At 46.5% G+C, this 16,223-nt stretch overlaps 4 protein-coding genes across 4 annotated transcripts; 2 read left to right on the plus strand and 2 right to left on the minus strand.

Annotated features, from left to right (window-relative positions):
* Nucleotides 1-587: 587 nt before the first annotated feature.
* On the minus strand, nucleotides 588-2,292 carry EYB26_002329 (uncharacterized protein; the record flags this gene model as incomplete). The annotated part of the gene is made up of 3 exons (XM_054261634.1): nucleotides 588-650; nucleotides 709-1,742; nucleotides 1,800-2,292. 3 exons carry the CDS (start codon nucleotides 2,290-2,292, stop codon nucleotides 588-590), a joined length of 1,590 nt encoding a protein of 529 aa, XP_054117609.1.
* Nucleotides 2,293-3,575: 1,283 nt separating this feature from the next.
* Nucleotides 3,576-5,276, plus strand: EYB26_002330 (uncharacterized protein; the record flags this gene model as incomplete). Its single annotated transcript, XM_054261635.1, has 2 exons — nucleotides 3,576-3,741; nucleotides 3,799-5,276. The coding sequence occupies 2 exons, from the start codon at nucleotides 3,576-3,578 to the stop codon at nucleotides 5,274-5,276; spliced, it is 1,644 nt and encodes a 547-aa protein (XP_054117610.1).
* An 813-nt stretch (nucleotides 5,277-6,089) lies between these two features.
* On the plus strand, nucleotides 6,090-7,055 carry EYB26_002331 (uncharacterized protein; the record flags this gene model as incomplete). Its single annotated transcript, XM_054261636.1, has 1 exon — nucleotides 6,090-7,055. One exon carries the CDS (start codon nucleotides 6,090-6,092, stop codon nucleotides 7,053-7,055), a length of 966 nt encoding a protein of 321 aa, XP_054117611.1.
* Nucleotides 7,056-7,511: 456 nt separating this feature from the next.
* Nucleotides 7,512-12,925, minus strand: EYB26_002332 (uncharacterized protein; the record flags this gene model as incomplete). Its single annotated transcript, XM_054261637.1, has 3 exons — nucleotides 7,512-11,134; nucleotides 11,189-12,616; nucleotides 12,859-12,925. 3 exons carry the CDS (start codon nucleotides 12,923-12,925, stop codon nucleotides 7,512-7,514), a joined length of 5,118 nt encoding a protein of 1,705 aa, XP_054117612.1.
* Between the last annotated feature and the right edge of the window lie 3,298 nt (nucleotides 12,926-16,223).

Here is a 16,223-nt window from a genome sequence, read left to right on the forward strand (position 1 = left end):
GTGCGAACCGAGGACTGAAGAATTTAGCAAGGGGTGAAATTGGACGGACACCAAGACTGGGGGATTGGTTGAACTAATAAATAATTACATTAATTATGACGGATAGTCCTCCCTCGCTGCTCTCCATTGAAGCTCCTTCATGGGGGAAAAATATTATTATTATTAATAACTAGTCTGGTAGAATGAAATCCTTCTCTGATACTCTTATATTTCCTAGGTCCAAGTTTCAATTAGTGAAATGCATTAGACGCGAAACTGCCTTAAACCAAGGCATAATCATGAAATAACGAAAACACCTCAGTCCAGAGTAATATTCCCCATCTGCCCATGATCCAGTGCAACCACATTGAAATGGAATAGATAACAACTCTCTGTAGAGATAAAGCAATAACGCCGTCAAATTAGAGAATATATTTTCAGAGAATAGGGGAGATGCAATGGTAATGAAGGGGTTCACTTGAAATATGAAAACAATAAACATGGGTATCTTTCTATTTCCACTGCTGACTCCGCCTTTGGACATATGAGTTCGGTTCTCGCCGGCTGCTTGCTTGAAAATAAATGAGGTAGATGAATTGGCGGCAGAATCATGACGAAGATGACGTGGATGTTAGGTCCAGGTTACCGATGCTGCACCAGTTCTTGATGGGCTATAAAAGATTGACTGTTAGTTTCACAGCCTGACATGCTATGGATGGGAAAACTTGCCAGACAACTCAATCGGTAGCACCAAGAACAATTCGACTTGGGATACTTATAGAAATTCGTCACCAACAAGATAAATCCAATGATGACGGCCACCAGAGCTCCAGCTCGAACTAGCCACCACGCCCACCAAAGCGGTTTCCTTCCTTGAAAGACGCCAATGAAGCGTCCAGGGGTCATCGGACTGTTCTGTTTGCTATTGTCAGTGTTGTTGTTGTTGTTGTTGTTGACAACGTTGCTATTATTGTCGTCGTCGGTGGGTCGAGGACCGGCGCCACCGCTCATGACCACGTACGGTCTGCGTTGAAGACCGATACGCTCGCGAATATAATTCGGAGATCGCATCATGCAGAGACCCATGGCCAATCCCATGATGAATCCACCGATGTGGGAGAAATTGTCGAGACCGGGGAGAAGTCCCAACACGAATGAAACACCGATTTCGATGATGAGGAAAATCAATTCGACCCATGGACTCCTTCGTTCCCCCCAGGTGTACAACAGATCCAATAGACTTAATGCGACCAATCCGAATAATGCGCCCGAAGCGCCGGTTGACGAAATACCTTGCGCTGCATAATTACCGCCCATAACAAATCCAAAAATGCCGCTTGAAAAATAAACCAATGCATAACGCCACCATCCAATCCTTCTCTCCATATCCGCCCCGACAGTCATCTGCATGAGCATATTAAATCCGATGTGAACAAGTCCAGCATGCAAAAACATCGGCACAATGAAACGGAACCATTGGTTGGGTTCCGGCTGGTCGTCTAGAGAACCGTTTGGTTTAGGGTTGGGCACACCACTGAAGCCACATAGTTCCGACAGCGTACACTGGTTCGTAGAGGCGTTGGGGTCGGAAGAAGTTGTGTTGGGACAAGGCCAACTGATCGTTGTGTTGGCATCTTGAACTCCGGGAATATTCTTCATGCATGCGACAAAACGGGAACCCATATTGATTTGAACGTAGGGAGAAGGTCCGACCATGGGATTAAAGCTAGGATGTAGTTCAATGGGACTCCCGGTGAGTTGGGCTAAAAGATGTGAATGAGGCCGTGGTCTTCTTATCAAAATGAAGAAAGTGTGCTTACCACTGTAGATCAACTCTCCAACAAAAACGCCGATGTCAACTGCGGTCAATAGCCATGTAACCCATGGAGTTTGCTTGCCAAAAAATCCTCCCTTCTGAGTGCGCCGTCGCTTTTTCCTTGAGCCCATCACTGGATCCATCGGCATTCCTGCATCGTAATTTGTGTTCTCATTCATCCAGTGCGAGTCTGCGGCCTGCGGTGGTTGAGCATTTGGTTTCAACGGAATGTCTTCCCCATACTGGTCAGTAGGATGGTTTCTCCCGCCCACAAACGGCGTATCATCGGCGAAGGAATTCTGACTGTATTGAGGCTGATGACCGTAGTTGTTGTGTTGGAGATTGTAGGGAGTTTGCGATGGTGTAGACTGAAAGGCATGTAATTGATGTGAGTTATCTGCCGGGCTCTGGCGGTTGTAGTCGTCGTCATGGTAGGACGGGGGTTGACTGTGGGCAGGTTGAGGTCGAGGGTTGCCATAATAGTCGTTGGCGGCCATTTTGAAGATGAGGTCGTTGAATAACCCAGCACCTGGGTTGTTTGGGAGATTTTGATCAAAGAAGCCGGCGAAACTAGTGTAGGGTTGGTGTCATGAATGCGTACGTAGTATATGCTTTGTTGTCGATGTGTACACAACACAAGGAGCGCTATGAAACCCTGGGCTGAGCAGCCTGTAACTCGGTCGACCTGTATACTCCTGAACGACTGGAAGTGTATGCGGAAAGGTGATGCGAACGAAAGCCCCAAAGGAGCGACTGACTGATAAATGAGCAATGAAATAAATGATCGAACCGAAGTAAAAGAGATGAAGAAATGAGAAAACGAGAGCGACAGACAAAGTAGAAGACAAAGTGCATGAGTTGTAACTACGGAATAGTAAATACGGAGTAAGAGGGGCGGTGCAGGTCGAATAGTCCAATGATCGCGGCTGTCAGTCGTGTCCCTGACCCGTACCAAACAGCGACAAGCGCCAGGCTGGCCCGCCGCTAAGCCTCGTTATTCGTCAAGATGAGTGTTCTAGTAGAGTGTATTTACTCCGTACTGTAGATCTCGAAGAGTGACAATGAGTGTTGAATCCAGTTGTTGTCAACCGGACTCAGAAGATCGCAGAATTCCTAAAACACCCCAATGCTGCGTACATGTACGGTATAGTATGTCATGTCATGTCATGTTTGTACCGTACGTATGTTGGTTTGTAATGAAATGAAATTGTGGCTGAACAGCCTGAACTCCGTGTGAGGCTGATATGAACATACGTAACGCTATACGCAGAGCCAGTCAACATCCGTAACGTCAGACACGGGTGGGCCGATAATACGGCATACGATCCACACCATCAGTGCAATACGGTAACAGGCTCCCTTTTTCGTATTAGTAGCTCATGAGTATTCGTCCGGAATCCCGAAACATCAATAACTTACAACATCCAAAGGCTGCTGTCAATCAGACACAGGTCCCTTGACCGCTCATAATGTCTGTCACGACTTGACTTTGATTTATTATTGGCAACAGCGGTACCTGGATGTTGTTCAATTTGTGATAGACTGCATATCGCCGCGAACACTTGCACTATTGTCTGCCTTCAGACATTCGTTTAGCTGTGGCATCCTCGGACCACTTGTTACCCCGACATAACTCGACGGATGAAAAGGCATGCGCTTCTACAACAGCAGCTCACTTTCCTCATTTCGCTCGAGATCTAGATCCTTGTTCAATATTCAATACTCATAACTCGACGAGAGAGTTCGCAACAGATGATAAATGGCTACCTCCGGTTCCCCAATGCTATCCCCCAAACGGCGGACCCGCTCTCTGGCTCGCGCTGTTGAGCGAACGTGTGTCATAATAGCTTCATATTTCCCTCTAGCATTCGTTTATGGCTTGACTACCTGGGCGGTATGGGTTGATGCCGGTATCGGCCTTTTACCTACAAACAGTAGATGGCTAGGTGTGTGACGTTCTCACTAGTTCTTGATTCCAAACTAATCATCTGTCTTTCCATCAGGTTTGCCCAGCTCCGCAGTAGGAGTCATCCTATATATAATGCTGAATCTATCGTATACGGTTGCCGTGTTTACAGACCCCGGCTCTCCCCTCGGTTCGTCAGATAAGCGCGGCAACGGCCGTGGCCAGTATAGTCACCTTCCTACGACCGAAATACCCGAATATCAGAGCTATACAGTCAATAGGCATGGCGGTGCCAGATTCTGTAAGAAATGTCAGTGCCAGAAACCTGATCGCGCCCACCATTGTTCGAGTTGCAAGAGATGTGTTTTAAAGATGGACCACCATTGTCCGTGGCTGGCTACATGCGTGGGACTTCGCAACTACAAGGCATTCATGCTCTTCCTTATTTACACTTCCACCTTCTGTTGGGTCTGTTTCGCTACAGCTAGTCTTTGGGTTTGGGACGAAGTGCTGAGTGATGTTGTATATGCCAACACCTTGATGCCTGTAAACGTTATTCTTCTTGCCGTGATTTCTGGAATCATCGGCTTGGTGTTGACCGGCTTTACTGCCTGGCACATCAGCCTGGCTGTACGGAATCTAACTACTATCGAGTCGCTGGAGAAGACCCGGTATCTTTCCCCTCTTCGCAAAGCTCTCGACCGCCGACGTGACGATTACCAAGCAGCACATGGTCAGAACGGCAGCCATCCTACGAGGAACGGTAATTTTACTCAGCGACTACAAGGTTATGGGCAGCAAATACTTGAAGCGCATGCCAATGCTATCCCAGGTGTGACACGTGCAGAAGAAGGCGAAGAGCGGCCTTCTCCCATTGCAGAAGCCCAAACCAGCCACCATGAGGATTATATGTCCTTTTTGCGGGAATCTAATGCTGACGGCACACCCGCTCAAAAGGCTCTACATCGATCATATGAAGATTTAGAAAGGCAGAGAGAACGTGAGCGATACGAAGACTACCTTGACTCGCGAGACAGTGAAAACATCCCTAGCCCCTTCAACCACGGATGGAAGCAGAACCTGCGACATCTGTTTGGTGACAACCCGCTTCTCTGGGCTCTTCCTATCTGCAATACCTCCGGCGACGGATGGTATTGGGAGCCTAGTCCTGCGTTCTTGGAAGCAAGAGACCGTATCAGAGAGGATCGTGAGCGCGAAATGTCACAATGGCTAGAACGACAACGTCAGCAATCTTATGATCATTGGATGAACCCTAACAATACAACCCCAACTTCAACCAGACCTGTTCCCATGCAACGATTCTCCAAGAGTGGGCCCAATGACTCCCAGCCGAACTCTGGAGTCTCAATGACAACGCTACGACCCAAATCGCCACGACTGCATCATGAAGACAGCGACGATGACGAAAATGATTTGAGTTCGGAAGATGAAGAGCCACGAAAGCCGAAACGAGGACGAGTTGGTCATTCACCTGGTAGCAAAGCTGATCGAGTGCTCGGCATCACCCGGGATCAGTTTGGAAGCCCCAGAGATGATTGGCGAGACTGGGACTAGTGTTGCTGGTCATGGACATGTAATTACGGACACACATGTGTGCGTTTTCAAGCTTGTTTGCGATGTTACTACATTTGTTTGGCGTTTGAGATTTCATTTAAGTTGCATGTGTGTATATATATCGGTACGGAGGAATTGTTCGCTTACTATATCGGATTCGTTCCACTCTTCTACTCTCTCTTCGAAAATGGGGGTTTTATTCTAGAGCTGGGGGGGTTAAACCAATATTTACAATATCGTGGCTCGAAGAATACTTATTAAATCCACGAGTAAATAACAGTGAATTATATGACAGAGGATATACGACCTCGGGAATGTAGACAGCAGAGTAGACTCAACCCTGAAAGTTCATGTGATGAGGGTTTCGTGGCATTACGTAGTCCCGGAACATGGCCACCCTCAATCAACCAAAATGCCAGCTGGTCATTCTTTCTAAACAGCTTATGATTTATGCCAGCAACCAGCCTCTCCTTCTCTTCTTTTTTATTCTCCTATCTAAGCGCACCATATACCCTAAGACACGCAATACTCGATACACCCACTGCTGGCAGTTTGGATCCTCTACAAGTCGCCTATCGCCATCACGCTTACCGACGTCACTGAACGGACCAGTGGTCATCGTCCAGTCGTTCGCCATACAATCCTGGGATACATAATCAACAAAGAATCGTATATATTATAACAGTCTCGATTATTTAGTGATCAAACTCCTCACTACTGAACCAAAGGGCAGGTCGCCGCCCGCATACAGCCGGACCCTAAGCAAAACCGCAACGTCACGCAAGAATAGCCACATTATCTTCAGATTGAACCATGTCGCCCACCATCCGGCGCTTGATGAAGGAGGCGGCGGAACTCTCAGAATCATCGCCTTTTCCATCGCCACATTTCTGCGCACACCCCGTGTCTGACTCGAACCTATTCGACTGGCACTTCACGCTGGCTGGTCCTCCAGCCCCGTCACCGTACGCCGGAGGAATCTACCATGGCCGCATTGTCCTGCCGCCGACGTACCCCTTGAGACCCCCATCTTTTCGCTTTTTAACACCTTCTGGACGATTCGAAGTCAATCGCGAGATTTGTCTAAGTATAAGCGGCCACCACGAGGAGACATGGCAGCCTGCGTGGGGGATTCGCACTGCACTGACCGCCATTCGAAGCTTTATGGATGGAGATGCCAAGGGACAAATAGGCGGTCTAGATGCACCAGAGGATGTCCGGAGGATGTGGGCCCAGAAAAGTCGACTATGGAGTTGTGAATGCATGAGTGGAAAGACAAATGAACAAATTCTGAATGAGTGGCGGGCGATTTGCGCGCAAAAGGGCATATCTGTGGACGATCAGGATCGAGAGACTGTTCCCGAGGAACTGAGGATGAGCTATAAGAAACCCTCGGATGAGGGTCATTCACAGTCGTTGGCCAATTCAACTAATAGAAACGAGGAGTCCAGTGCACTATCAAGTGAAGATGATGGAAATTCAGCACCGACGATAAGCCCAGCACATCAAGAACCCTCCTCATCAACTTTAATAACTACTTCAATTCTTGGTCCCCAGGTTCCTCCATCTTCTGAGAGTAACACATCACCGACGACTCTACGGCCAACACCCACAACCACATCTACAGTTACGTCGAACAATAACACAATGAGCAGACCATTAAACACACAAACAAACTCCTCTCAAGATGGCTCCTGGCTGGACCGAGCCATCGTCGGGGTACTCATTGCCCTGATATTTATGATAATGAGACGAATCGCTGCCTCAGAGGATATCTAATCAGCAATATCAACTTAAGTTCCCCATTCACATATTTAGCCATACCTCGTTGCAGTTAGATTCCTCCTGGTAGATGCACGATCTCAATTCAATTATATTTTTGCTTTACCGGTCTCATTTTGTGGCTTGTTGACTAGATCCATACTGGTTATCATTGTCGAGGGCTTGAATTATGTACTGTTTGAGTACTTGAGTAGTTGCAAGAATGACCGACAACACGGGTACAGCGCTCGTTTATGTAGTTGACCGGTGTCTTGTTTTCAGTAGCTTGTGTCCAATGAATTTCGATATTGTGACTTTGGATATCTATATGCATGGATATTTTGATAGACGTATCATTACATTGAATTGGGATCGAGGGCAATCGATTTATAGAACAAATCGAACTATCCGCCAGAAGAAAAAAGAATGTGTAAGAATACAAGATTGAACACTAGCTAGACGTGCCGTGATTGATCAAGCCCAGATCATCCACCAATACTCTTTAACTGACCAGATACCTTCATCTCCAGCTGCGCCTTCATTTTCAGCTAACCCCATTTTCTCGAGCCAGATGAGCACACGTTCGATATCCCAGGGGGCTAGGAATTTCTGCAGTTGTTCATGGAGACTGGCAATGTCAATCTTTGGCCGTATTGCAAGAATACCGACTATTGCCGATACAATGGACTCCCACAACTCCTCGTGCACGTTACCATTGATGTCCAACCATATTGGAATTTTTGCCAAAGACTCATTTCCATAGTTCCCGCTCATAAGCTGTTTTACTTCCTCGTCTTCAATAGGCGGGTAACGCCCATTGGCCTTGTTCCTGGCGGGATTGCCGTATTCGTATCTGTTGCTGTCTGGAATAACATCCACTTGGAATTTGAAGATTGCTTTGTCCAAGGTCCGCGTCTCATAATTGCCTTCAGTGAGACCAAAGGGATCTGCAGGTGGATCGTTGGGGAAAATATGCACCCGGCCATTGGCTGCCAACGCCATGACTGCAAGAACTTCTCCATCTGATGCATCGTATTTGATTTGAGATACCCCATCCCGCTTGAAATCATCGTCAAGTACACGCTTATAGTTTGAGGCTTGACGGAGTATTTCCGAATCGATTGCCCTTCTGCGTCCAAAGGTGAAATAGAAATTATCTGTAAATATGAAATTGCGGCCCGGAACGACACGTCCACGATTAGTCTGCGATATGAAGCGATCTCGAATGAGTTCTTTGATTGCTTCTTCAATAATGTCACTGGAAAACCGAGATAATTTCATCCGCGCATCGGTAGCATCGTACGTTGCTTCTTGGGCGACGACGTTCGATAGTATCCAGCACTTCACTGCTTGCTTGTCTTCATTTTGATCACGATCATGGTCGGCCGCTGTATTCAACTTACTCAAAAATGGTCGTGACGTAAAAAGTGACTCTCGCTTCGCCACGCTTAATGTGGGATTGGATGTATATATCATTTCAAACTCATCAGAAACTCGGTCTACGCGATGTGAAAGATCCTGTACCAGACGAGCTCTTGATCCTGGCAACATGGGGACATCTCGAGCCGAAGGGGAATAGTATTGGGCAGTTGCCCACGTGACTGCCGCATCCCAATCATAAGATGCCATGTTATTGAAGTTGATGGTTGGGATTGAGGGGTTTTCTTTCCTATATTCAGCGAGCAACTTGACCCGGAACTCGTCCTGCATCTGTGCCAGCTGGCGTCGATCACGGTTTAAGAGCAATTTACCAGTCATTTTGATAATTTCCGGATCTTCTCTGGGGAAAGCCTTCGTCACCAAATCCCATTCCACAGTCCTCCCCTGAGTCCCTCCTGCGATAGTTCTAACGACTACTATTGCGTATTTGATTCGTTCAATCATCGAGCTGGACAAAGTTTTCAACCCCCTGCGTCTTCTCCTAGTTGATATCAAGTTGGTCTTTCCTTCAGCCTGATGATCGGAGATCGCTTCTTCATATGCTGGACTGGATGGCTCGAGCGCATGTGAATCAGTAGGTTGTGTATACAAATCGTCCCCTATTGGTTGCTGAGCATGAGCAATGGGCCAGGGCTTTGGTGCATTGTCAGCGACCAAACTTTCTCGCGGCGATATCAGTTTGAATTTCGCTTCAGGGGCCATCAAGGACCTGCGTCGGCGTCTTCTCAGACCTGGCATCGAAGACGCAGCTGTTTTCTTTCTCTTCTCCCCTGCAAAGCGTATATTTCCAACAATAGGCGCTTGTTCAAAGGCCGCATTGACGGTATGGTGAATGAAGCCCGCACTGTCTTCTATGGGATTTGGAATGAAAGAGGAAGCCCGTTCAGCATCACTCAACAACATATTACTTAATTCCCATTGCGCAACATCCTCAAGTCCGTCCAGAAATCGGTCATAACGGGATTCTGTATATGTCCGTTTGTGTCTCTTAACTTCTGAGAGTGAGCGATCCGACAGTCCCTGACGCGACCGGCGTTTAAGATTTATAGATGGAACACCTATATCCATCGGAGTTGATTCTTCTAGTGGCTCTTCCTCGATATCTGAAGGCGGACGAGAATGGCGTTTCACGACTCTCTTGCTCATCGGCCTGGAAAATGAAGTGATGCCTTCGGAAGTCTGAAGTCTACCTTTGTGCTTGATACCCATCAATCGGATAGGCTTCGATAGACGTTTGTGAAGAGCCTGTTCTTTTCTTCTCTCTAATGCTATGACAGATGCCGGCTTTGTCCGCAGATTGACGGTTATTTCGGGCTCAATAGGGAGCTGTTTGGTATACACGCCTGTCGGCGCACCACTGAGACCCCGTACGATCCTCGTAATATTGGCGTCTATCTCGACATTATCTGGGACATAGTAATTCGACTTCAAAACCTCCTCCCGCATTCTCGTCACTAATGGGCTAGAGGGACTGATTTCCGGTGTCATGACAATACTGCGAGTGACCATGACACCCTTTGGGCCTTTGCCGCTGAAGGTTATCTGTCGCAATTTTCCACTGTCGATGAGATGCTTTACCACGTTTCTAATAGTTCTTGAGTCTGGCTTCTCGGTATGCTTAAGATGTTTCATCCAAACCGTTGCATATGCGTGCCATATCTCACTGCCAGAGGGAAATGCCCCTCCAGCCTGTTTTATGATGTCCATGATAATAGTGCGCCTCAGACGAGCAACAGAGCCTTCCTTGTCCAGACGTCTGCTTTTTGAAAATATGACTGGAGCCTGAGGTCTCGGATCATGACCAGGGCCAGGAACAGAAGTTCCATTCGTACTCCCGATTGCATCTGGAAGTATATCTTTGGGCAAATCTGGGGGGATATCGATCTTGAATTCGTTGGTCTTCGACGCACTTGTTGTTTTTGTTGTTGTAGGCTTTGCATATCGCTCATCAGTTTCCAATGGGGCCACGTTCTGTATTCCAGAGCGATCTAGGCTAGTTGTAAATGACTCCGATACAGTCGGGTCCGATGCAGTGATGACTGGCGTGGGTGCAATAACGTTCTGCTTGTCAATTTGAACTTCAGGAACGGAATAAGTCAGTGCCGGGACTGTTTCATCACATATATGCGTTTTCTCTGATGTCAAGTCGTCGTTTGAGGTCATGGTTGAGGAATCTAGACCGGTAGTCCGTGTGGTGTGTCGTGAGATAGCAGCTCGCGGAATCGCTTGATCAATATCTGTTGCAGTTTGGGGAAGCGATCGGAGGAATTCAACGAGAGTAGAGCTCCTGAAGACTGCGATGCGACTTTCCTTAGGACGCCCTTGGCGTTTGCCGGCTGGTCGTGCTTTTCCTTTGGTTGTCATGTAGACTCCAGGGGCATTTCGCTCCATAAGCCGTACGGCCACATGTGTCCAACTTTCGTCTAGACCGAATGCTGCAAATACCTCTCTGGCGGGTTTCTCGTTCTTCCTGAGTTCTACTTCAATCTTTTCCGCTTTTGTCATTTGCGCATATCTTGGTGTCTCAACCACCGTCTCAAAAATGAGTTCCGACAGAGGTTCAATCTGTCTCTTTTCAACTGCTGTCTGGGACGATGGCGTTTTGGGCATGGATCGATGACCAGGAAAACTGTCAACATCACGCGGAAACACAGCCACTGCAATCTACTGTTAGTGAAATTGTTTGCTATGCCCAGTTCCGTACAACTTACCAAATTCCCCATTCTGATTGATCATAGGTATGGGATCGCTTTTTGTTGTTGTATAGCTGCTAAGCCCCTTGGATAACACCGTACAATAGTGATCACGCTCGGTAGCTCCTTTTGGAGGCTTGAAGGGCGCCAAGCCGTCCTGGTCGGTCATGGGTAGAACATCTGGAGGAGGTATGGCGAGCTTGGAGCTCTTAGCATCTCTCGGACGAAAAGTCACCGCCTCCCAATCAGCACGGCCAGTATCAACCAGCTGCTTGAAATTGGAATACGAATAGTGAACGTAATGTGTCACTGTGCCGTTCAATGCAGTGTCGCGAACGATGGCACTATTTCTGAGATGCGATGGTTGCGACAGTTGCCAACACTCGGTAATACGATTCAACGTGTTTTCACTTGGGCGACGAAATATTTTCCCGAAGCCATCCCTAATAACTTCAGCATTCGTTCTTCCTGCAGTACCACTTTCGTTGATGAGGCTGGCGATGAGGTTTGCAAAATTTGCGTCGGGGGTCCATTGAATGAGTCTGTGGTCAAAGGCCTGCATCTCTGCTTGGTCTTCTACTTCTTCATTTTCTTGATCCGTAGCAGAAAGTATGGTCTTGTAGTCGCTTTTGAATAACTTCAAGTCGACGTCTGTGGGTTCACGAACTAACAAAACGCAGGGATGCAGGGATTTCATGGTGTCATGAAACTGTGATCGTGCTTTCACTCGCTGCACACAGCCAATGGCCTCGAGCTTTCGAATTGCTCTACTCAATATACGCCGCCGCCAAGTGTCATCAAAACCGAGCTCATCTTTGAGGTCACTTCGAGCTATGATCTGGTACTGCTTGAGGATGCGGAATATGTCCTGGCAGAAAGCATCGAAGTCTATCATGTCTCGGGATTGTATCGACTTGGCTTCCGGTCTTTCGGCGTCACCATCGACAGCATTGGCGAATCTCGAAAACGTGCACAAGCTGGTCTTTGCTGACTTCGCTTGCACTTGGCGTTTGTCGATGTAGCCCTTCGTCCTCAACGCGTCGGTGCGTTTCGGCACAGACCGCGCATCCTGACCACTACGACGAACCAAGTCGGTTTGCAGGATTCCTTGGGATCTGCAAGACGCGATTATAGAAAGCAGGAAGAATTCAGTAGCTGGGACTTTGGATTCGTTCTTTTCATGACCTGTGAGTGCTTTCCAAGTACGTTCCTCGGAAACAAAAAGCCGAAGTTCTGCGATTGCCTCCGCTTCAGACAAGCTCAGGCCATTGTACTGCTTATTCTGGCCGACGGAGACCTCAGGATTAAGCGTCAACCAGCCCCATAGGTCCTCCTGCAGGGCACGATCCAGATGGAAACCAGACGAGCTGGTGTCATGGCCAGCATCGGATGATCTGTTGTTGTAGAAGGTTTCAGTCAGACTCCAGATCCCCGTTAAGCGGGTTCCTAAAGGAGATTAGCGCATTCCAGGCACAATCGAGAAGACAGAGACAGTGAATTGAATTTGTATCTGTGCATGATATGATAGGATACAATGGAAAGCAATGAAGGTTAGGAAATGAAACGAATATTGAGCAATGATGTCGCGGAAACACGTGATGCCAGATTGCGACTTGCCGTAACGGGTAGGAGGGCAGGCAGCTTGGGAATCCCGAAAGGGAAGGAAGGAAGAAAGAGTCATTCCTTACCGTCGGTGCCACTGATGGCAATTTCAGTCAACAAGAGCTCGATGAGTTCGCGAAGTGCCCCGGCCATCGTGACAAGGGGCGCACTGCTGCTGGATGCATCAACAGCATGGAAAAAGTCGACAGTGCTTGTGTTTGTGACTATGCTTTCATGTGAGCGAAAATTTCAGAAAAAAGCGAACAGTGGGAGTTTCGAACGCGTGACGATCCGATGCGAGAAGTCAAAAAAATTTGAGTCGAAGACGCCAAGCTTCCCTACATGGCGCTAGCTGTATTAGGTCTAGGCTCTCATAAATCATCCGACCAATCAGAGTCATCTACGTAGATTGCCTATTTAGGCCAATTTCGACAACAACATCCATTTATTTTTCAAAGGAGTATCGCAAGTAGTATGATATACTCGCGGCTCCTCAAACCAACTCTAGCTTGCGTATTCAAGTGAGCTTACCGGCTTCGCTACGACGCATGCCTACTCGCAACTCGGATTTGTTGGGCCACGCACTGACAACAGCTCCATGTAGATAGTTACAAAAAGAACACTGGTGACTACTAGTGGTTAGCCATTCAATCATTTAATTTCTCGATTAACACAACAAACGCCTTCGTTTTGCATTGTCTTGCGGCTAGTTTCTCTGGCTCTTGAAGTCGCCAAATTGCCGTCGTCGCGAGTATAACATCTTCAGATATTACAAGAAGTTCGATGAGATACCGAATTAAGTAACAATACTGGCATAATCTCTTGATACAAAAGAGTAATTAAAGAGATATATAACCACCTTACTATGGAGATCATTCGCAGGGAAGATATTAAAGTCAACCAGGAAGCATAAAATGACATCGAGAATTCAGAACAATAAGAGAGGGAGGGAGAGAGAGACAGAGAAAGGAGCGAAAAGAAACTTTGGGAGTTTTGGGGGGAGGATGGAGACAAATTTGTGAGATGAATTGCAAATGTTTGCCCCGACTCAGGAACACGAGAGTAACAGAGGCTGAACATGCAAGATGCTGCTGTCAATGCAACGATCTGTGCTGTGTTTGCTTCTTCTGGTCATCACATGTCCCAACTAGAAAGGAAAAAAGGGGGCCTCGGAAACGCATTAGTTACTCCTAGGTTGGTTAGTTAATCGCAGTCGTTGTACCCGTGTAACACCACATACGTCGTACCCAGAGGCTTGGAAGCCGACTGATGATAATCGAGCCAAACCGCGAATCGTTCGTACCTGGGCTGAAAAGTCTCAGGACAGCATTTTTTTGACCAGCCCTAATTACCGACAATGCCATTGGTTTTACCATCACTTCCGGGCTCATAGCTGCATCTTCGGCTTCAGCAATCGGAATCATGTCTTATTTTGTATACGTGTAATACTCAACTTCGCTTGACTGAAGAATCAACTGACATCGGTGCTTTCGGACATGTAAAGGATACCAATGTAATTTCTAACCCTTTCTCGGTGAACATTGAGACTATTTAGCAATCCGAGACCTACGCGCATATGTTTGTTGTCTACGAAGATCTTTCTCGTATTGCATATGAATGCTAATTAACTTTCCTAATACCTAGGTATGGAGTGTCATACATATAAGAATTACTACGATATATGAAGTACTACGCTAATCAGGCTACTACTTTCCCTCGAGACTCACGCATCTCGATCAATCCTGTGATTAAAGATACTAACTATGATAGAAAATAAGCCATGCAGTTGCTGCCCAGAGATTGGTTGCCCTTGAGATGTAGATACATCACATGTAACAGTTTTTTTGACAGTTGAAACATGTCATCACTATTACAGATGCACTTACTTGCATATGCATATACATGTATACAAGGTAAAGATACAATGTCACTTGGAAATCATCTCTAGATACGTAACTAACTAAGACTTGGTTTGGAGGCATCTCCCTGTTGTCTACATACTTCTGCCAGGCTCATCTAAATGAACACATGCATATGTTACGAAATGTAAGATGAATGATCTGGGCATTCTCACTTCAATTCGAGTCAAACACCACACAAGGCTCACTCAGCAATTCGAGGCTATAACGAAAATGGAGATAATAAACGGAGAGAGAAACCCAATTCTACAAAAAGACCAAGAAAATAGAATTACTCAGCGATCAAGGCAAAGAATAAGATGCCAACATGCTATCCGCTGGATGGTTGGTAGACTGGGTTTAACCAATGTTGTTTCTTGCTTGAATCTTAGACCACAACCACTGCCCATATCACACAGGCTTAGGGTTGGATAATTGAAAGCTAGGAGGATTATCCTCTCTCATGCTTATGATTACTATTAAACTAGTCGAAAAGATCGTCATGTCCCTCTGTTGTCTTATTCTTCCTTTCGGTCAACTATACTATTCGTTATATTGTTAGTGATATTGACTTCCATGAAGTGTAGGTATGCATAGATCAAATTATGAGGTGAAGACAAAACAAATATATAATACATTGGAATGTTCCACCACAAGTCTGACACTAAGCTCCTTATGCGTTAATGTAACAGTATATTCCAAATACACAGAGTAGCAATATGCTTTTACTCGCCGATTTGCTGCTCTGGACGGGCTTAGCTGAAACTGTGACGATAGAACGTCAGTCAGCCTGGACATACATTTAATTCGAATAATGACTCCGACCATTGTCTGAAACACAGAACATTGTAATTCTCTTGGAATTGAAAGTTTAACCACCTACGTAGTCAAATGAAATTCGCAGGTGACGCCTAAAAAGAATCGATCATCTGGATAAGGACATAACCCGAGCCATGAAATGTTACATAGTATGTACCCCATCCTGATAGATTTCATCTGTGCCGACACGTACACTTGGAAAGAGAAAATTCAAAGGAACTATGCAATGCACAAAGATGAACTCCAGGGACGAATCACGGAAGGCAAAAACATCAGGTGTAGGGACGAGGAAAAGCAAACCTATACATGGTTCCTGGGAACTATGTATGCTGAGAACGACCCTTCACTCATCTATTGTAGTAGATACGAAACCACAAGGTCAAAGGCTTCCAGTTTCCAAAAGATATTCCAAATATTACGAAGCAAGGAGTTTGAGGCTGAATGTTGATTTCAAAGCAAAAAGTCCACGAGAACGAGTAAATAACAACCATGTTCTGTGTAACCACTCACCTGTCCTCGAAACGCGAGTAACCGATGTGGTTGACGTGTATCAACACCGTCCACATGGGAATTTCACTCTGATGTAAACCATTGAGGTTAGATTCAATGGATTGCATCCGGATGATCAGATACAAATGCCGATTGAAGATAGCACTATGGAGCGTAAAATTCCTCAAATGGGCCAATCATCGCCCACAGTCGGGGCTTGACGGTAGCACTGAAGCCAGGCGGAA

This window comes from Talaromyces marneffei, chromosome 1 (genome assembly GCF_009556855.1).
Source record: "Talaromyces marneffei chromosome 1, complete sequence".
NCBI lineage: Eukaryota > Fungi > Ascomycota > Eurotiomycetes > Eurotiales > Trichocomaceae > Talaromyces > Talaromyces marneffei.